Below are 21738 nucleotides of genomic sequence, written 5' to 3' on the forward strand. Positions count from 1 at the left end.
TCAGCTCAAATTACACAAAGATGTTAATGCCGTCAATATTTTGGCAGCAGGAATCAGGCTCCATAAATATGGCCAAACATTATCATCTGGAGTTAAGGTAAAAGACTGCATTTAAACAATTATCTTGGGGTGCCGGGGTGGCTCAGTCGTTAAGTGTGCCTTCAGCTCTGGCCATGATCCGAGTCCTGGGATTGAACCCCATATCGGGCTCCTTGCTCAGCAGGAAGCCTGCTTCTCCCTCTCCACTCCCCCTGCTTGTGTTCCCTCTCTCGCTGTGCCTCTCTTTGTCAAATAAATAAATGAAATCTTAAAAAAAAAAAATAAACAGTTACCTTTCAGAATTGAAGCGCAAACTATACTCTGATTTTTGGATGTGTTAATTATCTGTCCGTATCTTCTCTAGAAGTACTTTTATTATTTTTAAACATTTCTCTTTGTTAAACAGAATAGAAAATGAGAAATAGAAAGCAGGAGCATGTGAAACAGATAACAGTAAAACCCGTCAGCATTATTATGTTTCTGTGTCTTTGGATAGTAATTTAGGTTTTAGTGTAGCGAAGAACACAATCCTTCCAAAACTATAAAAAGTAGGAACAATCTCTAACACATTTGTGCAGTTGGCTTACTGTTGGAAATTCAAATTATAGAACTTTATTAGCTTTCAAAACACTTCAAAGCCTTTGACAATCACAGATTTGTTTATCTGGTACACCTGTTTTTCACTTCTCTCCTAAGCTCCGGAAGACCAAGAGGTTTAAAGGGGAACAGAGAAGAGTGAAATCCTGTCTTCCTTCTCCAGTGGTGTTGAGGAGTCCCTCTCATAATGTGCCCATTCTGACTGCTGGGGTCATTTTGACATTCACCTATTTTGTGACTTCCAAACAACTGTAGATTTCAGATATAAAAAATATTAGGCAGTGTGGTTGATATCCCCATCTCATTACTCCCGCTCAAGGCTAGAGAAGGGCATCTGTTTCAAAACGTACTTCGTTATTTAAAACTAAAAGCAGAGAGATTAATTTTGAAAGACCACATCAAAACCTCCTGTTTCATATTAAATAGTTCCGTCGTTTTCTCGACCATGGGCTAAATAATTACACAGATCTTAAGAATGGCTGTTTATCGGATTGATAACATCTGAGACACTCTTCTCTCATGTTGTTGAAATAGGATGTCCAAGAGACACCTAAAGGGTCTTTCCTTTTTTGCCACCCTCCTGCCCTGCCTACCCGCCCGCCATCACTGTCACTAACCTGGGTCCCTATGAGGACGTAAGGCACGTGAGGCATGCAGTCCTTCAGCTCTGGGACCCATTCCTCCTGGACGTTGTGGTAAGAGGCAGGATTCACGACAGAGAAGCAGATCAAAAACACATCAGTGTTGGGGTAGGAGAGTGGCCTCAGCTGGTTGTAGTCCTCCTGTGGGAAGAGCAAAGGGTTTGTACAGCTTAGGAAAAGGCGGGTCCCCCGTGGTTGTGTGTCCTGGGCCAGACTCCCCCCTAGCACCCTGTGACCCGATTCCTTCCTGGCCCTGGGATCTGGTGGTTCCCTCCAGGTATTCCTAGAAATAAAGAAGCCGTCAGTCAGGAAAACACCTGTTCTTTGTGTATGGAGATGGTAAATTGCTCCCCTTGAAAGAAGAACTTAAAAAGAAATTTTTTGAGCAGGTTTAGTGAGATCATGTACATGCTATAAATTTTACCCACTTAATGTATATAATTCAATAAGGATTATGGCAATTCCCTGTCCCGTTGGAATTATGTTGTATTGAATATTATTTAAATTAGTGTGCCATTGGCCAAGGCACAGCAATTCTCTTCTTATACAACTTTTAAAAGTTGCATGCAAATTTAATTTAGAATAAGCTATCTATAAATGTAAAACAAAGAGTTGTTACCAAATCAGACACCACAATTCTGTAGAAATAATATTGTGTGAGGGTTTAGAGTTCAGACTTTGGCTAAGTCTACCTAGAGGACATCGTGTGGCCTAGTAAATAAAATACCAGATTAATTATTTTTTCCCCAAACACTTTTCAGGTAAGAATATGCTCTTGTTGAAGAGTCCCCGGTTACAGAAAACGTTTATGTATGTGCTGTTTCCGTGGAAGAGGAAAAAGACAAAGTAAAACATTGAATCATCTCAACTTTGGGAAAATGTCAGCAAGTACCTTTTGTATGTGAAGTGTCTTAGGAGGTTCCAAGGTAAATCTGCCATTTCAATATAACATTTTCTGTTTTCATAGAATTTAGTAACACATAAGCGAAAAGTAATTTTATGTGTGTGTACTTATACTATATAAGTGTATGCTATGTATACGTTCATGTCTGCACACACCACAATTTATATAGTGGTTGTACACACCGTGTGTACTTCATATATGCACACACGCCATGTACATGCGCACACTACACATACATAGGGCAATGAAACCTGTATGTTCATGCTTATCACGTACTTAGATGTAGGCAACATATCATTTCATTTATTAGTGTCCTGACTTCTCTTTCTAACATTAAAAAAAAGCAGCTAAAACCCATATATGTTCATTGCAAAAATTCAGACCTTACCTAGAGTAATACATATGGTACAAGGGAAAGCTTGTTTTCGCCTTCTTTGTGATCTCTCCTAGTTTTTCCTCTCTTCCTAGAGGGAGCCATGATTGAGCAGTATCCGTCTGAATTTTACATACTTATAAACAGGTATAATAGACATGGCGCTTAGTTTAAAAAAGATAAATTGATGGTATAGTTCCTATTGTTGTCACTTGACTTTTTAAACTTGCTATGTCATGGGTATTTAAAAATATCAACCTTGTGCTCTTTCTGTTGACTCTCATGATGTCTTTATAAAAAGGGAGAACCTACGTACGTACGTGAACACCTGGGGACTGGAAGGGAGTCCCTGGGGAGAGGGCATGTGCTGATCTACAGTGGAGCTTCTCCAAGTACCCGGCCTGCACAGACTCAGCCCACAAGGCTGCAGCTATTACCACTGCTAATCCTACTAAAATTTAAGCAAAGGTTTTTAATTACCTTAACAAAATCAGTGTAAGTTGGCAAGGAGGCTAAAACAAAATCTCAAGTCTTAAAAAGTAAATTAAAGAATAAAAAAATGAGTTATAGTGGATCATTGATCATATTTCTATTAAGCAAATAATCAGAGTTGATTGCACTGCTGAATAAAGACTGGTCATACTGGGCTGTTGGACTGGGCCTACTGGTTGCATATCAGTTAAATTGTTCCCTCTGTTCGTGTGTGTGGTACTGGTAGTGGCAAGGCAGTGGGAAGTGGACAGCTCATTTCTTGTCATTATCCCCTCTTCTTTATACGAGAGCCCTGTAACCAAACCTTCTTGCCCACGGTCTCTGCACTGCTCTCCTTTTTCTCTGGGACTTTGCCTTAGGGAGCAGCTGTGAGGTCTGACAAGCTACAAACTCCTTCCCAGGCGGTATCTTACAGCTGTTCATGATACCACCTGACCTCTGCCACTTCATCCTCCCATGTGGATTGTGTTAAAGGGAGCAGGGACCATGCTGTTCTTTCTCATGCCCTACTTATACTCTGTCCACAGCATGCATTCCGTAAACCCCGCCCACGGTTTGGTGCAGTGACCTGCTAATGAACACATGGCTTTCTGTTTGCCATTTATGGCAGAGTTTTCATTAGAATCACCTGGGGAAATTTAAGACCATCCCAACATGCTGGTAGCCAACTAAATGCCTCTTTCCCCACATTCCAGGACCAATTAAATCACTGTTTTTGTAGATTGGGCTGGGAATCTGAGCATTCTGGTATCATGGGTTTGGAACTGACGTGGAATTGAGAATAACTGATTTGCATCCTCCTTATCTTCATCATTGCTGAGGTGGGGTCAAGGGCTTAGCACGAAGGGTCAGGCATTGTTTCAGAACTTGTTAGTTCTTCACAATGGCACTGGAGAGATGGCAGCATCCACATCCATATTTCACTTATGAGCAAATTAAATTTTAGAGAAGTTCAGTAATGAGCTAATGTCTGAGAACGATTAAATACCAGGATGGGCTGTTTAGCCCAAATCCAGCTGCAGCTCTTAATTGTGACCACATTATTTGCTCAGCTCAGAATGTTAAGCGACAGATTAAGCATTTTTTTTTTTTTGGGAAATTCAGTTTTCTGGGAATCTTAATACGGACTCATGGTTTTACCCAGGAATCTAAGAAATGTTGGATTTCACAGGTTTATGATCTACTTCATGGCCTGCAGTTGCTAGTAATTACCACCAGGTGGCAGCAGATACTATATATTTAAAACCTCAAAGCCAAAACCCAAAAACTGCACCATCAGAACTATATAAGGTAGGAACAAATAACTAGTTGTCTGAAAGGATCATGTTGATTTAATTCTATAACCAGAAGCTATCAAAGCAATTCTAGAAGAGCTAGGAAGACCATGGGTTGCTGTGGGGACTGCAGGTGGGAGTGTAAGAGGAGTTCGGGTTTTTGATCATTTACTCCTGGCAGGGTAGCCAGGGCCCTCCAGCCGAGGGACTTCCGACTTTGTCCTTCATGGAGGCTTATCTTGCTCTGTATTCTGGATATCTCTTCTGTAGACACCTTAGTTCTGCTGTGTAACTCCATTCAGAAAGATTGACTGATTGTCTCCTGCACTGTTAAAAATGCTCTATGAAGCCTAGAAGGTGAGTAAGAATTGACTCTCCACTTGGGGGAAAGAAAACGAAAATATAGAAATAACTAGTTTGCCCCAGCTGATATGTTTTCTTCAGCAGGGCACATTTTGAGCCTAGGTTGGATGACCACGTGTGGAGATGCTGTAAAGGAACTCTGAGAAATGGAGAAATGGTCTCGCTGGTAGTTGAGGCCCCTTCCAATGTTGAGACTGAGAATGGAAGACCAGGTCTTGAATGTTTCTAGAGGAGACAGGTCAATCTAAAATTGCGGCTTGAGTGGAGCTTTGGGGGGCTAAAAGGGACAAGGGGGCTGGGTAGGGGGTGGGTGGTTCAGGGGATAGGGATGAAGCTGGGGCAAGGTAGGCTTTTGAGTACTTTCCACTAACTTTGCTCCAAAGGCAGGAGACTGGTTTGAAGGCAGATCCGGGGCTCTAGGATGACTATGGGACACTGTGAAGAAATAATAGTTCATGGGTAGCCTCGGTCTGATGGCCATGTGCCTTCCACATATGTCTGGAACAGCCAGAGCCTCATGGTCCAGGTGGTGAGGAAATGAAACAATTCGACCAATCCTCCTCAGACTTTCGGCACCCATGAATCTTGTTAACGTGTGGCTTCTCATTCAACAGCAGGTCTGGAATGAAGCCTGAGAATTTATTTCTAACAAGTTTCCAGGTGATGCTGATGTTGTGGGCCCAGGGACCACACTCGGAGTTACAAGGAGAGTTGCATTGAGTCTCCCCCACCGCACCCCAAACCCACCCATTCCCCACCCACATTCAATTGGAAATAGAATTCTGCTTCCAAGTCCTCTTGGGTTTAGTGACATTTATCCCAGATTTTAGCATAAGTCTCATTTTTATCTTCTCCCATAAGTACACTCATATCTGTCAGGCTTGGGCTGGAAAATGTGCGCAAGAGCCAGGGGGTGGGAGTGTAGCATAGCCCTTCAAAGCCTGGGCCAGGGAGACACATTCTCTGGGTTCAAATCCCAGCATGGCCTGTGACTACTGTGTAACACTGGGTAAGTTCTCTATGCCTCAGCATCTTAATCCATAAAATGAGTGGATAATAGTGTTGCCCCATAGGGTTTTTTGAGAATAAAATGCATTTGTATGTGTTGACTGCCTAGAGCACAGTCTTGAATGTAGTAAGTTCTTTAGTATTCGAGAGTCCCTCCCATGAACAATAGTCTCAGTGTCCCTGCCCTCAGGGGATACCAGGGCTGAATCTGAAATTTGCTTGTTCTAAACTGAATAGTAACAAGACCCACGTGATTGCATACTCTAATTTCACCTCTGAATCCATGTCCCTACAGCTTTATTATTATTATTATTATTATTATTATTATTATTTTTAAAGATTTTATTTGACACAGAGAGATCACAAGTAGACAGAGAGAGGAGGAAGCAGGCTCACTGCCCAGCAGAGAGCCCAATGTGGGACTCGATCCCAGGACCCTGAGATCATGACCTGAGCCAAAGGCAGAGGCTTAACCCACTGAGCCATGCAGGCAGCCAAGCTTTATTATTTTTTAAAAATGATTCTAGAGGTAAGATTTTGTCCTGAGGTTACTTTTATTAATAACTCGTCATGTTAGCAAACTTCTTCCTAATCTCCAAATTGCACGCTTCTAAAACCACATTAAGATGCTTATGAGTTAGAAAAGTCGAGTTGTTCACTGGGGAAAAACATTTGTTTTGAGCCTTAGGCAAACTTTCGTGGAGGGTTGATGCCAGAATCTGTGCTCCAGATGGCCCCATGGGGTCAGCCAATGGCCACAGGGAAGGCTCATGTCCTTCTGAATGGACCCTGGGTTACCATGAGTGAACCCCAGCTGTACTTGCCTCCCATGCCTCGTCAAGCTCTCGGGGGGAGAGATGCTTCAGAAATCAGAGCAGGTGAGGACACGCGGTGTACAGTCCTGGCTGAGGGAGGCGTGTGGCTGATGGCCTTTCTACCCCCTCACTTCCCTGGTCACACAGCTGAGCTGCTGGGGGCTGTGGCTTTGCATCCCATGCTTGCCAACATACAGACAGGCCACCCCCCCCACTCCATCCTGTGGGTCTTGTGTGCAGAGAACATGGGGGTTCATCTTGCCGAGAAACCTAGCTCCTAACACCAGGAGATCCCAATTCTTCCCTGGCAGTGCCACCAATGCCACGTTTGCAAATGTGGCCTTTGAGAGGTGTCTCTCCTGGAGTTAGGCCTGAGGGGTCACGGTCTGAGTAAGGCTTCACCCACACACTCATGTAGCCAAGGGCCCACTGACAGGAGGAGGAAAGATGTCTGCTGCCGCGGCTGGCTCTGTCCTAGGTGGCTGGGATGGGAGGATGCCTGGCTCTGAGCCATGACCTGGGACAGACTGGTCCACCAGTCTGGCATTCCTTGGTTAGTGAATGCCCAGGCTTTGCTGCAACATCCCCGCCCCAGCATCCTGTTCTCTGCTTGGTCTCTAATGACGCACTTGACACGTACTGGCCTGCAAGTACGTCACAGAAAAGTTGGCTCTGGGACTCTTTGTAGCCGAGCCAAAGGTCTGAACCCTAGAAATCCCTTTCAGAGAACCTTTCAGTAAGACACTACCAGGGGCTCATGCTGTACAGCCTGACTTGGCGTGACCTCAATAGATCTGGTGTCCAGGCCTGGCCTTGCTGCCTTTCCAGGGTGAGCTGAGCGGAAACACGCAGAGTCAGCCTGCAGAAAATCCCACACCTCATTGCCTTAATTCACTGTTTGGAATTCTGTCTCACAGCTGAACCAGAGTTCTGACGACTTTGTTTTCAAAGGATTCTACTCCAAGTACCAATATATGTTTTGGGGATTTGGGGAGGAAGTTCATGGTTAATAGCAGCGGCCGGGTGCTGGACTTCATTCTGAACTGTCTTTAGCAAATGCTTGGTGGGTTCCTGAAGGGCCAGGAGCCTGTCTCCGGGGGGTGCCTGGGGGGCACCCCGCCGTGATGTGTCCAAAAGGACTATGTATGACTACGTGGACAGAGCTAGGTTAAAGCATTTTGTCTAGGGCTGACTTTGAGTGTAGAAATACCAAGTTCCAATCACTTTACTTTTCAGAACATGCACCTCTTGAGGCTGTTTTCATGGACTCTGACCCACAGTTAGTTCAAAACAAAGAGGAGGGACACTACTTCCTGGTTTATTCATGTAAGAAAATCTAAATATTCCCAGCAAGATAGCATTCTAGAGTTGGGTTTCAGAGACTTCTTTCTTTCTTTCCTTTTTTTTTTTTTTTTCGCAGTTCAGGGATTAATCAGTTGGTTTTGAGATCACTTCTCTTTCTTAGTAACTCTGGCCATATGTGTATTTTTGAATTAGCTGAATGTCCCTTAACCTTGTGACCTCAGTGACATTTGCTGGAATATAACTGAGGATAGTGGATGATCCTACCTGAGGCCAGCAATGGGAATTTTGGGATTGTGCTTCTAAGTTAAGTGTGTCACAAAGCCTGATTAGCAGAAGGGTAGAACCAGGGGAATCAGCTCAGGGAAGGGGTATTTTCTGCTGCACCCTCCTAAGGTTAAAGCCATGCCCCGATCACCGAAGACTTGTAGAGAAGTGCTTCTCCTATAGGTCATGTGGGGATCTTCTGAACATGAATTTTCAGATTCGGTAGGCTGGGCTTGAAAATCTGCATTCCTAACAAGCTTCCTTGGTGATGTTGATGCTTCTGGTGGACCACACTTTGAGTGGCAAAGTTCTAGAACAATGATTCCCCTCCTGCCCCTAGCACGAGGCTTGAACTCATGACCCTAAGATCAAGACCAGGCTGAGACCAAGAGACAGTTGCTAAACCAACTGAGCCACCCAGGTACCCCAAGACGTGTTTCTTTAAATGTGGTGTATAGACCAGCAGCCACAGCACTAGGAAGCCTGTTAGAAATGCAAATTCTTGGGCCCCATTTCATACCCATAGAATCAGAAATTCTGGAACTGGGGCCCAGGGACCTGGATTTAATAGGACCTGCATGTGATTCTGATGTCTGCTTAAGACTGAGAACCACCACTATTGTACAAAATGAATTACATGTCACCCTTTAGTGTAACACACTCTAATATTTAATAATCCTTTGCTGCTGGAAGGTCTCCCTTGGGTCTGGCCTCAAATCCTTTTGCTTAATTACTCCAGGTCTTTTAGGCCTTCTTGAAGTAGTCTGTTAAAAGTCCTAATCATAGAATTTTAGGCCTAGAAGAACTTTAAGATGTGTTCTGATTCCTCTTCCCCAAGCTGCATGTACCCCTATGATCCTTGTCCACGCCTGAGCTTTTAAAGCAGCGGGTGGAAAGCATTAGAGTACAAGTTAAGTTGTAGAAATGTCTATAACCCACTTGTGATATTTTATCAGTGCCCATCACCTCTTCTGTGTCAGAAGTTTGGGTCATTCAATTTTTTTCAAGTTGGAGCTTAAGGATATTTTTATACTGCCTTACAGCTTTAAGTCCTATACTAATGTTATTTAAAATTTTTTTTCTAAAAAGGACAGCAGTGGGAAAGACTAATTAAACTCTATAGGGGCTTTTAAACAGTTTTATTGGATTCAAAATTAAATAGAGGCTTGGGGAGATTGTTCTGGGGACAATGAATGGGTAGAAGCTAACAATTGTTATGGATTGCTACTGAGGGGGAGAGCACTGGATGGGTATGAGGGGCACACGGAGCTTTTCAGAAGATGAGGGAAACGGAGAAGTTTCAGAGGCAGGCAATAATCCTTGCTGTATTGAACTTTTCAAACTAGACTGTATTTATGAATGCTGACTGTGGGGAATAGGGGTGTAAACTTCTCTCTCTTCCAGGCTGTGAGTTTCTGGTGAATGGGGACACCCTAATGACTATATGACTGAATGAAAATAGGGAAATTCAATCCAAAAAAGAGAGTAACTCTGTTGCTGCAAGGCTTTCTGGTGGAGGGACATTCAAGCAGCGGGTGCACGGACGCCTTTGTACCTTAACCCAGAGGAGCCCAACCGAGTTTGTGATTTAGGCATTTGAAGCATTGTGTCCGAGTTCTGTGTCTTGATATCGATGTGAGAAATCTCCTTTACTCCCCAGTTCCTGAGAGCAGCTGGCTAACACAACCATCTTCAAATGAAGGGTAACTGACTCACTCTTACAAGTCTTGAGTCTGGTGCAAGATTTTTTCCAGGTTCCCCACTGTCCAGGCTTATCCGACATCAGCTTCTGATGTCCCACAGGCTTTTATAGATGGTCCTTGCAAATACACACAGAAATCCCCCCCAAATTCCATTTCTTATTATTTTTCCTAGTACAGAGTTTTCAAATTGAGCAAAAAGACCTATCTCCAGATAATCGTGGGAAAAAAAAAAAAAGCCCAGACAAATGCATAACTACAAAGAATAATAACCAGGAAACTCACAGTAGGAAAGAGCATGGTCAGTGTTCACTCCAAAGGACTTAAGATGTATGAGTTTGGACAGACTGAATAACCCGCTGATTTTGACCTAAATAAATGACCCAATGGTAACAAAAGCTCTATCAAAGAAATTGGGCCACAGCCATCAATTGCTTAACCCATGAATTTGTAACATTAGAAAGCTTTCATAGTGGAGTGTAGGGTACAAGGAAAGAAAGATGAGGTGGCATTTTTATCCATGTAGGGCACATGCTAGTTGATAAGTGTGCAGGGTTCTTTCTAATCCACGGCCTTACATTACTGGTTGGGCACGTTCTCCATCTTGAAGATACATCTCCGACAGAATGAGAGCATTTCAAGAAGCTTAGAGAATGTAGAGTCAACCTCTGGTTATTCAGGACTTGACCCTCACTTTTGGAAACCATTCAGGATCCTGGCTTGTCTTCTTACTGACACTTAATCCATCTCCCTCCCCTACCCCCACCCCCATACCCCATCTCTTTTTGGACCTATCCATGGCTCATTAGGCAATTCAAATAAAGGCTGGGCAAAGAATATAATGTGAAAAAAATAATAGATGAAACAAAAATTTATAAAATTGACTCATTAATCCCGAATTTGGAATTGGCATGGGTAGGAAGAAATTGAGGTACTTGGCCAAACAACATTATTTTGGTTATTGATATACACCAACCAATGAATGAATGGTTATTTGCCCATCAACACTTTGAGTAATGTAATGATTTGTTTTTTTTGTAATTATAAACATTAAGATATTAAGAATATGCCATTGGTTGTCATTTAGATAGACAATAAATTTGTCCCAAGTGATCAGAACAGGTCATATCTGTTCCTACATGCCTAGCCACATGGATCATTCTCCCCACTCCCAAACCCTTAATGAATCAAAACAGCGACACTGTACCTGTCCCGCGGTGTCATACAGTCCGAGCAAGTGTTGCTTGCCTCCCACTGTCACGGTAACTAGGGGAGAAGAGAAGAGGAGAGTCCATAAATGCAAGTTTTCATCAGGAGGCTTCATATTTCTCTATGCAGCATCTTCCTGGGCAGTAAGGAGAAGCATATGCCTCACCCACGTATATTCTAAACCAAGCTGACCGCATGGTTTCCAAATGAAACGCAACCTTGGTCTGCAGTGAGAGCAGATGGGCTCAGCCAAGTTCCTAATTTTTCAGCTGAGATGAGTATTATTGGTGCCGCGAGGGCGCTCTGTAGGCTACTCATGGATCCCGATTAGGCCCTGGAATATCAAGCTCTTGAAAGGAAAAGGTTGCTGGATCCTTTCTTGGTTTGGTTATTTTTTTCTTTTATTTCATTTGAGCCATGTTTCAGGATATAGAACTGTGTGAGCAACTTCTCTGTTTGAAATCTTTCTGCTATAGTCTGTCTCTGAAATGTTAATAAAACCATGAAAACCAAGACTAGTGACTCACCTACATATTTTATAGTCTATAAGGCAAAGCTAATAATGAAATGAGAAGGACAACATTTATTAAAATTTTTTTTTTTTAAGATTAAATAAGTGCTTTAGCCACCTGATTTATTACAATATTGAATGTTAGGTGCAGGAGGAGGTGTTGTCTGGGTTTGCTTTCATAGACCTGAAGGGTGTACATAGAGTGGAAAGTTGACAGTTTGATTTACCTAGCAGGCTTACTGCCTTGCCAAGAAATTGTGCCCCAAAGGGAGAAGTAATAGAGGGATACAGACCACTCTGTACATGTCTGGAAATGAAATAGAGTCCCAACTTGAAACTAAACCGAGACGGATCACATGGAATGCAAAAGAAATACAACCTCATGGTGAATAGAAAGGGTGAATTTAAGCCCCCCCCATTTAATCTTTTTAGAAAAAGGAAGTAAAATGTGAGGGAGACTGTGATTTTTTTTCCTACTTAATCAAAAAATGTGCAAATACTGTATAAAAAATGATTTTTGGTTCCTCCAACCATTAGCTATGCAGGAAAGACAGATCTATGGCGGAGGAACCTTTGTCACCGGCTTCACGCCCCTGCCCACCACCCTGGGTTCTCCAGCCTGTTTCAGAGCTGCTGATTCAGGACTGATTGGACCGGTATTGGTTCTCAGGTTCCTGGGCTACACGAAGGCTAAGTACCTCTCAAAGTCTCATCCTCTGAAAAGCATCAGTTTAAAAGCGCTGCCTCCCGACACCGGGAACGACGTTTCTCATCTACCCAGATCCACACGTGTGCGGCTGGATAACGGGGCTGCAGCCGCTCGCCCGGAGCAGCTTTCGAACGTGGACCTGGCGGACCCAGCTCCACGCAACGCCGGCGACCATGCTGACAGAAGAGGGGCTTCCCAACGTTTTGATTTCCTTTCCTATCAGGCGAGCAATGGGAATGAAGGTGAGACTGTGTCGCCCGAGCTCTGTCCGGACCTACTTCCCCTCTCCCTGCATGCTTGGCGCTCACTCAGATGTTCCTAAAGTCTGCCGAAGTGGTTTCTTTCATGACCAATTCGCTACCTAGTCATGGGTCAGGAATGAAGGGAAGAAATCCAACTATTACAGCATGGAATTTCCTGCTCTGGTGAGCCTAGGACTGGCGGGTCGGGGGTTGGAGGGGGAGGGAAGGGCTGTTCTGGGGACCCTCCTGGAGCGTCCCACGACCTGCAGGCCCAGGGCCATCTCCAGCGCGAGCACCAGATGCCAGGTCATCCTCACGGCCCCCGTAGGCGCTGCAGATGTTCCTCATCAATGGCTCTGACCTCTGTTGTAGGAGTGCTGCGGGCTCGTCCCTCCGGCCCGCTTCCCCTCCGGCCCCACCCTTTGCTCCCCCTGCGGCCTTTGGGAGGAGACTCCGGCAGAGTTTGCCCTCTGTCTGTCCTTCCCAGGGTTTACGGGGTTCCTGGACCGCACTCAGTGTTGGGACTACAAAGACCAGCTAGAATCCCTCCTGTCCTGGAGGGTGGGGAGGAGGGGTTCACCCGCAAGGCCTGGCTGGGCACAGTGCCACGTGGTAAACACCCTGCCGGGGCAGCGTGGAGGGCTGTGGGAGCACACAGTAGAGCCATTACTGTTTTACTGGGCATGCGCGCATGTGTGTGCGTGCCGGCGGGGGAGGGACCATGCGCGGCGCACGCACGCACACACGCATGCGCACACACGCAACGCGTGTCAGAGAAGGCTTTCCGGAGGACAGGTGTAAGCTGCGTCCCCGGGGTGGCTGTGAGTTACTCAGGGCACACTAGGGGAGGGACAAGGGGTGTCTCACCAGCTAACCCGGGTTTACTGGGGGAGGTGGGGCCGAATAGGTGAGCGCACAGTGCCTGGCGGTCCTGACGCACTAATTTAGACTTTTCCCCAAAGGCTTTGTGAAGCTACGAAAGTCCCGAATTCTTTCTCCCAAAGAAAGTGAAAGAGAAGGAATTGAAATAATTTCCTCGTATTAAGGAAAAAGGGGGAGGGGTGCATTTTTCAGGTAGAAGTCTCATTGGCTTTCAGCTTTGTTGGGTAGCGGCTATCTACTCTGTGTATTTGGCCAGCCCTGGTGGAGGGATCCCAAAAGGAGGGGCAGCGCTTGTACCCCTAACCCGGGCAATCACTGTTATTCTCTTTTCTGTTCTTTCAGTCTCCCATTTTATTGGAGGGAGATAAGTGGATCCCACGGATGATGCTAGGGAACACAAAGGGACAGAACCAAGCATTAATCATCATAGGCTGTCCAGACTGCAAATGGCTTTATGAGTCCTTATCTTAAAGGAGCAGTGGATGCCTTATGGCTTGCCAACCTGTGTCCTACAAAGTTCTCAGTTTGGAAACACATGACAGCACGAAAGGCCCTACGATGCTGATAGTAAATGTAGTGAGGATGAAAGAGCAGGATCTTCTAAGTCCCATGGTTCCGTGTTGGACACCTACCTTTGCTGTTCACCATTTGTGTGATCTTGGGAAAGTCACCTAACATCTCTGAGCCCTGCCTTTCTTATTTGTTAAAAATGGGGATAACATCACCTACCAAAGAGAGCACCTGTAAAGAGCGTATTAAATGAAAAAATGTCTGGCACACAGCCTGGTCCGTAGGAAGCGCTGAACAATTATTACCCTCCCCTCCCCTCCTTCAACAAAGGCTTCCTGAACCTTTAGTAAGGACAGGGACCTGTCTTGCTGTCCACTGAATCCCCAGTGCTGATTAACTGGCACAAAAATTCATAATATTTGTGAATTTCTGGTCACTTTTTTTTTTTAACTTTATTTATTTGAGAGACTGAGAGTCAGATCACAGAGGGAGAGGGAAAGGGAGAAGGAGAAGCAGACTCGCCACTGAGCAGGGAGCCCAATGCAGGGCCCCATCCCAGGACCCTGAGATCCTGACCTGAGCTAAAGGCAGAAGCTTAACCCACTGAGACACCCAGGTGCCCCTACTGGTCACTTTCTACCCCCAAATGATAGCTATTTAGATCTCTGTCTTCTGTCTCCCGCTGGATAGGAAGACCCTGGAGGAAGAATGTCCATACTTCCTATCCCACACGGTACACAGCACAGTTCCTAGTACACACAGTTGAGGCTGAGCACATGGTACAGAAACAGAACACCAGGGGCAACTCAGGTGGAAGAAATCCTTCAAAATGCACCAAGCTGCAGCTAGAAGCCCCCTGGCAGGACATGACTGCTGGGAAGGCGCAGCCAGCTAATCTGCCTGGCAGACCGCGGTCAGGCTATGGTCAGGCTACGATCCCAGAACACTGTCTATTCTTGGAGCTATTAGAGTTGTTTACTGAGTGTAGAGGGGTTTTAAAGAGAGTGGGTCAGATGACCTGATAATGGCTGTTGGTTCTCTCAGTAAAGTGTGAAAAGTTGCCAGCGACCTGTTAAGATGTAAAATGAAGGCCTTCTCCAAATCCTTTAAGATCTTTGCTTCCTTGTGGTTCTTTGCACAGACGGGAGTGGTTAATTTTGTGAGCCGAACGAGGTGCTAATGAAGTCGAAGTTGGGGGTGGGATCTCTTGAGCATCACCCAGAAAGAAAATGTCCCGGGTGGGCTCGCAACCTGCTCCCCTCGGCATTTCAGTCCCCTTGTGTCTGGCCCCATGTGTCATTTGCAAACCTGGATAAGGAAGTGTTGGTCATTCCCTGCAAGCCAGGTCAGACCCTCAGCCCAGCTCATGAGCAGCACGAGGCACTTGAGCCAAAGTCCCTCCCTTGTTAGGTGGTGGGCTGGCCATCTCATCCGCCAGGAGCAGTCTTTGGAAGTCAACATGATGCATCAGTGATGAAGCCAAAGAAACGCATGGTGGAAATGCCAGGTCAGCCGGGAGGAAGCCGCCCTTTCCTTCCCAGCACCTAGCTAGCTGTCCGCATGGCTCGTGTGGAGTATACTCTGGGAGGTAGGCTGAAGCAGACCCAATGAGGTGTGTTCATGTAATACCATAAAGGTGCTATTTTGGAGGAAGAAACACTAGGTGATATACCTAGCAAGAAATAGGATTTTAAAGAAGATAAAAAATGTGGCTCTCAGGTAAATATAGGATGAAGATAGGTCAAAGATTTATTAACTTATTGATGAGGGAACCAGTAAGGTGACAAATCTTATACAAGGAGAATTTTGAAGAGCTGACATTTAGAGGTACTTAAAAAGAAGAGGGGTTGGAGGAAGTGACTAGGTTCAATGGGAAACTAGTTGTTGTTCTGTGGAAAAGATAACCTTCCGTGTTGTCTTTTCTACTAAATGGGAATTCTTTGCTTATCCACCTGAGAAGATTTATAAGCTATCATGCACCTTCTGAAAGTCCCAAGTTTTTAGTTAGCAGAATCACACAAAGGTACATTCCCTTAGATTGTTAGTCCCTGGGGGGAGGGTTGCCCCTACAAGACAGCGAAAGGAGAGTTTCATGCTCTTAGCCTTATATCCAAGATTCAGCTAATTTTTGTTCATGTCTGAATCCAAGTCCATGCTTTGTGACTCATTTGCTGAGATGTTGGGCAAGCCAGTAGGTCTCTCACCTGGGAAATGAACAAATCATGTTTACCCTAAGGGGCCATAAAAACTCTTTCTAAGCTGTTCGAAGTCAGGGGTAATCATCACAACAGTCTGTCTGTGTCTAAGAATTTAAATGAAAATTCTTGATCATGACTTTGATCATGCCTAGCTGACCGGACACCTTCAGGAGCAGCCTCACCTTTCCCCTCTCTGAACTGACCCTCATCCCCTACTCTTCTTCCTTTCTGGAAGAGCCTGTCTGGGGCAGTTACCTAGCTTCCCTGTTCACTCTTAGGAGCTGCCTGTGTGTGTTTTTGACCTGGTTGAAGCCTCAGAGTGCACATGTTCCTTTTATAAGGGACCAGTTCAGAAGCATCTGAGACTTTCTTCAAATTAAAATAAGTTAGGGCATGCCTGGGTGGCTCATTTCGTTAAGTGTCTGCCTTTGGCTCAGGTCATGATCTCAGAGTCCTGGGATCAAGCCCTGTGTCCGGCTCCCTGTTCAGCGGGGAGCCTGCTTCTCCCTCTGCCTCTGCCCTTCCCCACTGCCCATGCTCTCTCTTTCTGACAAATAAAAATCCTTAAAAAAAAAAAAGTAGGTTAGAAAACTGTATGAAACTAGAAATAAAAGATACATTTTCCTAAATAAGAATGTTGGTGAATTCCTTCCTGGTCAGTTTCAAACTTCCAGCATTCACCATCCTCTTTCTTCATGTGGGTTGAAACCTTTCTCACCCATCTACACTGGCCTACCCCAGCTAGCTTTTTCCCCTTCTTTGCTTCTTTGCTGAGCAGCAGGCTTTCCCTTTCCCTCTACCCTTTGCCTCCCCTACTTATTCCCCAAATACAAGTCGCCTGGGGATGTCTCTTATTTGATGTGCGGGCATGAGGTCTTGTTTCTGTAGAACACAGACCAAGGAGAAAACCCAACACGCTATCCAAGAATCTGTTCAGATTCTGAGTTGAGGTCTTGTTGTTGTTATTAGTGTTGTTGTTGTTGTTGGGTCTGTATATGGGTCCTACAAAAATGAGAATTCCATGTGAACCTACCACATATCTGGAGGCATCTTCCATCCCTGGTCATGTTTCTTTCTCTTCTAGGCATTTAGGAATCATGACAGGGGATTGGGTTTGTGGTTATTTTGAGGTGTAACCGCCCTGGATTTTAAGGTGGAAGAACTGGTTGGAACTGTGGACTCACTGCAAATGAACTCTGGGAGCTTGAGCAAGCCACAGCTTCCCTAAGTCTTGATTTTTCTTACTGGAAGTTTGGGGAGCAAGAGAGAGTGTGGGTATGATGATTTTGTACAGCAAAGCTCACACACGTGGAAGGAGGCATCACTGAACAAATGGCTTCTTAAAGAAGAGTAACTTTGAGGACAGAGCTTGTGGGAACGAAGCTGCCTCGGTTCTGGGTGTGGAGTGTGCATTCAGGAAAGGTCTGCTCTTGCCAGTACTTGTCTGATGATGGAAGAGAAGGAGGAGGAGGAGGATGGGGCAGAGCTTGTTTAGTTCTAGGACTCTTGGAGCCAACTGGGGATGAACACACTTATAGTATGTTCCTGTCAAGGGTTTTCAAGGAATTTCACAAAGCCATGATTCCATGACATCCACATCCTGGAATTTCGGAGTTCTTCTTGGCCTCACTTTTCCTTCCACGACATTCATCCTGCCAATTCTACCTGCTTGGCAGCTTGGGAATCGGAGTCCTCTTTACTATCCTTGCAGCTGTCCCTGTGCGGACCCTACTTCCCAGGCTTGTCAATGGCCAAAGCCGCCTAATCCACATCCGGCCTCCAGGCTCAGCTGCTGTGCTTTCCTTACTGCCACCAGAGTTCATGCAGCTGTGGCTCCTGAACATCTCCAAGATAAACTTCAAATACCTTCCAAGAGTTTACAGAGTCCTTGTAATCTGGCCCTGGCTTACCCTTCCAGCTCTCTTTTATTTTTTTTACCATCCAGTGATCCACAGTTCTTACAATCTATTATACTCATGATGCCTTTGCTTAAGCTAGTCCCTCCGGAATTCTGGAAAAAGAAATTCTGGAATGCTCTCTCTGCACTTGTCAGTCTGGAAAACTCCCACAACCATAATACTCCCTTCCATAACTTTTTCTTGATTCCCTCCAAATACATTAAGCCTCTTTCTAGGTCTCCTTGCTCCTGAGCCATACAGCATTGCACATTATTTATTCTCGCGTCTCAGAGCTCAGTGTGGGCCGGCCCTGTAACTCCACAAACAGTGGCTGAGTGACTGATAAGTGCATTAAACTCTACCCAAGTGGAAGGTTTTCTCTGAGACATTTATTTTCTGTAGATGAGTCTTAGGCATTTCCCAGAGGCTCACCGTGAGCTTTTCTGTACAGTAACGGGCAGGATAGGGTCACCAGCAATGGCGCCCTCCACTGGAGATGGCCCACCTACTGTGAGAGATTGCCCTGGCAGTGGGGCTTTGCTGGCTGGGATCTGTGTTTGGAGCCCTCTGCCACTTTTCCAGACAACTCTCACCAGCCTGGGGCTGCCAGATTCTAGGCCAGTAGGGCCGGACCACTGCCAAGGTGTCCTGAGGTTCACTGGGGCTGTGAAAGCCATAGTAGCCAGGCAGCTTGGCATTAGCCACAGGTGGACAGGGGAGCTGTCTTTTAATGAAGACTTTGGGAAGAAGTGACTGAATGATAAGTGAAGCCTGCACACAGGGGCTTGTCGTGGCAAACCAGAGCATGTTTTTTGCAGGATCCCTGTATAAAGAGATACGTTTAAAAATGCCAGCTTCTTCATAAATTGCTTAAAGAACCTTCATAATTATTGGGTTTGCCGTGAAGTATGGTGGAATGGATGCCTAAGGTGGAGGCAGAAACGTTCAATTTTAGCCTTTTGATGCTGTGATGGAAATGTTTCATGGAAGCCACCAGGGGGAGCTAGTTAAAAACACAGATTCCTTGGTTTCACACCCTGCCCCTAAGATTTTGACGGAATAGGTGTGGGACAGGATCGAGATGTTTGCCTTTTTTTTTTTTCTTTTTTCTTTTTTTTAGTTTTTACAAAGATTTTATTTTTTCATTTGTCGGGTAGGGGAGAGAGCGCACAAGCAGGGGGAGTGGCAGAGGGAGAGGGAGAAGCACACTCCGTGCTAAGCAGGGATCTTGAAGTGGGGCTCCATCCTAGGATCTGAGATCATGACCTGAGCTCAAGGCAGACAGACACTCAACCATCTGAGCCTTGTAGGCACCTCAGATGTCTGCGTTTTAACCAAGCTCTTCAGGAGACTGATTCAGATCTGAACCTCTGTTTTCTCATCTTCAAGATGGGACTAATGACAACTTGATTACTCTAGAGTAATCCACTTCAGACAGGTGTTGTGAATATTAGATGAAATAATATATGGGAAAATCGTAAAGTTTACTGAATGCTGCACAGATATCTTTTTGGCCATGTCTGACCTATGCAATAGGGGAATGAGGCACTTTGGGTACAATGGCACTCTCCCCTCCTTGTTTAGAAATAGTCACTGTGGAAATGCAAAGATCGGGTGAAGATGAAGGTGGACTGGTGTGTTCCTGTGAAGAATTTTCGAAGAATTATTGGTCCATAAAAATTCCATCAGGTACCAGCTGTAAGTACTTAGAAAATATGATGGAAAGTATCCTTTTCAAAATGACAACAAAAACTATAAACTGCCTAGTAATGTGCAAGACCTTTCTGGAAAAAGCACTCTGCAGAGCAACATAAAAGAAGGGCATGGAGAAACACGGATCTGGACAAGAAGCTCTGTATTAAAAAGATGTTAGGCTTCCTCAGTTTAATAAGTTTAAAATAATTCCAATAGGATTTTTGAACTGGGAACCCTGCAGAGTGATTACAGTCGTTATATGGAAAGTGAAATTGGTGAGGATAGCTAATTATTAAAAAATGATAGGATAAGTGGGTTAATATACATTAACATGTATTATAAGGTTATACTAATTAAAGAAGCATGGCACCGGCATGAGAATCAATGAAATGGAACAGGAATCTCAGCCACAGAGCCGATGCTACCTGTGTAAGAATTTAGTATATAAATGGCAGTGAAGAAAGATGAAGTAGTCAATATATTGTATTTAGACAGTTGGTTACTATTTGGAAATAAAACAGCAAGTGAAGAACACCATAAAGAAAATGATCAATAAATTTGATTTGAAAAAAAGAAAGAAACATAAGTGTACTGGGAAAACATAATCATGATATATGAAGGTTAAAGAAGGTTATCTTTGATACATAGGGTATATCCTAATCAATAAGAATAATAACTGATCCAAAAGAAAAAAATAAAGAATATGTATAATTTATAAATAAATTAAGGGCCAGTGAATATTGGAGTGAAAATATTCAAGTTAAACAAGATATAACCTCTGGCCTATCAAATTGACAAAATGAAGAGAGTGGCACCCAGTGTTGGTGAATACAAGAATGTGGAGGAAATGTAAATTGGTTCAAGTTTTCTGGCAAGCTATTTTTCCATATAGATCAAACGCCGAATCACGGGTCTGTCTCTGACTCAGTAATTCTATCCCTACGGTGTATCCCCAGGAATATTCATACATATGCACAACAATATATTCATATAAGACAATTTATCACCAAAGTATTTATAGTTGCTAACAGAAACCTAAAAGTGCAGTAATTGGGAATTGGTCCCCTTCAGTTATGGAGCAACCTTACATTGTAAACTTTTATTTTATTTTATTTTATATTTTTAAAAGATATATGTATTTATATTAGAGGGAAAAAGAGCTCTAGGGAAGGGACAGAGGGAGAGGGAGAGAGAGAATCTTAAGCAATCTCCATGCTTCGCAAGGAGTCCAGTGCGGGGCTGGATCTCATGACCCTGAGATCAGACTTGATCTGAAACCAAGAGTCTGACCCTCAAAGGACTGCCCCACTCAAGCAACCCCCAAATGTAACCTTTTAAACAATAGTGAGGAGTGAGGTAAAATAGGATATAATGTCTGATAGGAGATAAAATTCTATATTGCCTCTATAAAAATATTTACAGAAAATGCTTTTTATTTTTTTCTGTACTTTGTTATCTTGAACACGTAAGTCAGAAAAAAAATGATATTTGGGTGCTCCCCAGTTGTGGTTATCGTTTTATGATTATCACTGTTCTATACAGATTAGATTAAATGTCATCTGGGTTGTCTTCTTCTTGGTTGCTGATGCTTTCCTTGTCTACCACTCTGACTGTAAGTGAAAGATAAAGACACCAAAGCAGGATTCAAATCATAAACCATAGCACTGCTTCTTAAATTCATCTTCTCAGTATTTTTCAGAGCCTACCAACAGCCTTGAAGCTTTGTCCCTATCCCCCACTCTTCACCAGCGCTCCTTCTGTACATATTTTAGTCTTCTTTCTGCCAACACAAGGAAGCCCAAGACTTGTGGGGTGCTCTCCATTGGGCTTTGGAGGGGAGGGAAGCTGAGTAGTCAGAGGTATTTTCTCTCTTCCATAGCAGTGGGGTTGGGGATAGGAAGAGGGGGAAGGGGAAGATTATAAATGTTTGTAAGTTAATATCCTTTCTTGTAAACCTGATATATTTATAATGCAGCTGTTTGTTTCACAGGTCAGGGAGGTCACTTGTCGAATTCTGGTGTGATACTAACATCATGTCTTTCTCTTGGAATCCATAGATACTCAGGAGTTTAAACTACTATATTGTCAAGGACATCAGGGGTAGCTGGG

General features: G+C 44.3%; 1 protein-coding gene across 1 annotated transcript in view; it reads right to left on the reverse strand.

The window, feature by feature from the left end:
• RHOJ (ras homolog family member J) overlaps positions 1–21738 on the reverse strand; it is a 78186-nt gene that overhangs the window by 12088 nt on the left and 44360 nt on the right. The window contains exons 2-3 of the mRNA XM_032875241.1: positions 10983–11041; positions 1254–1418 (exon numbers count right to left, since the gene is read on the reverse strand). Coding sequence (XP_032731132.1) covers positions 1254–1418; positions 10983–11041 — 224 coding nt within the window. The remainder of the gene's footprint in view (positions 1–1253; positions 1419–10982; positions 11042–21738) is intronic.

Source organism: Lontra canadensis, unplaced genomic scaffold, assembly GCF_010015895.1.
Source record: "Lontra canadensis isolate GAN:19392208 unplaced genomic scaffold, GSC_riverotter_1.0 scaffold55, whole genome shotgun sequence".
Lineage (NCBI taxonomy): Eukaryota > Metazoa > Chordata > Mammalia > Carnivora > Mustelidae > Lontra > Lontra canadensis.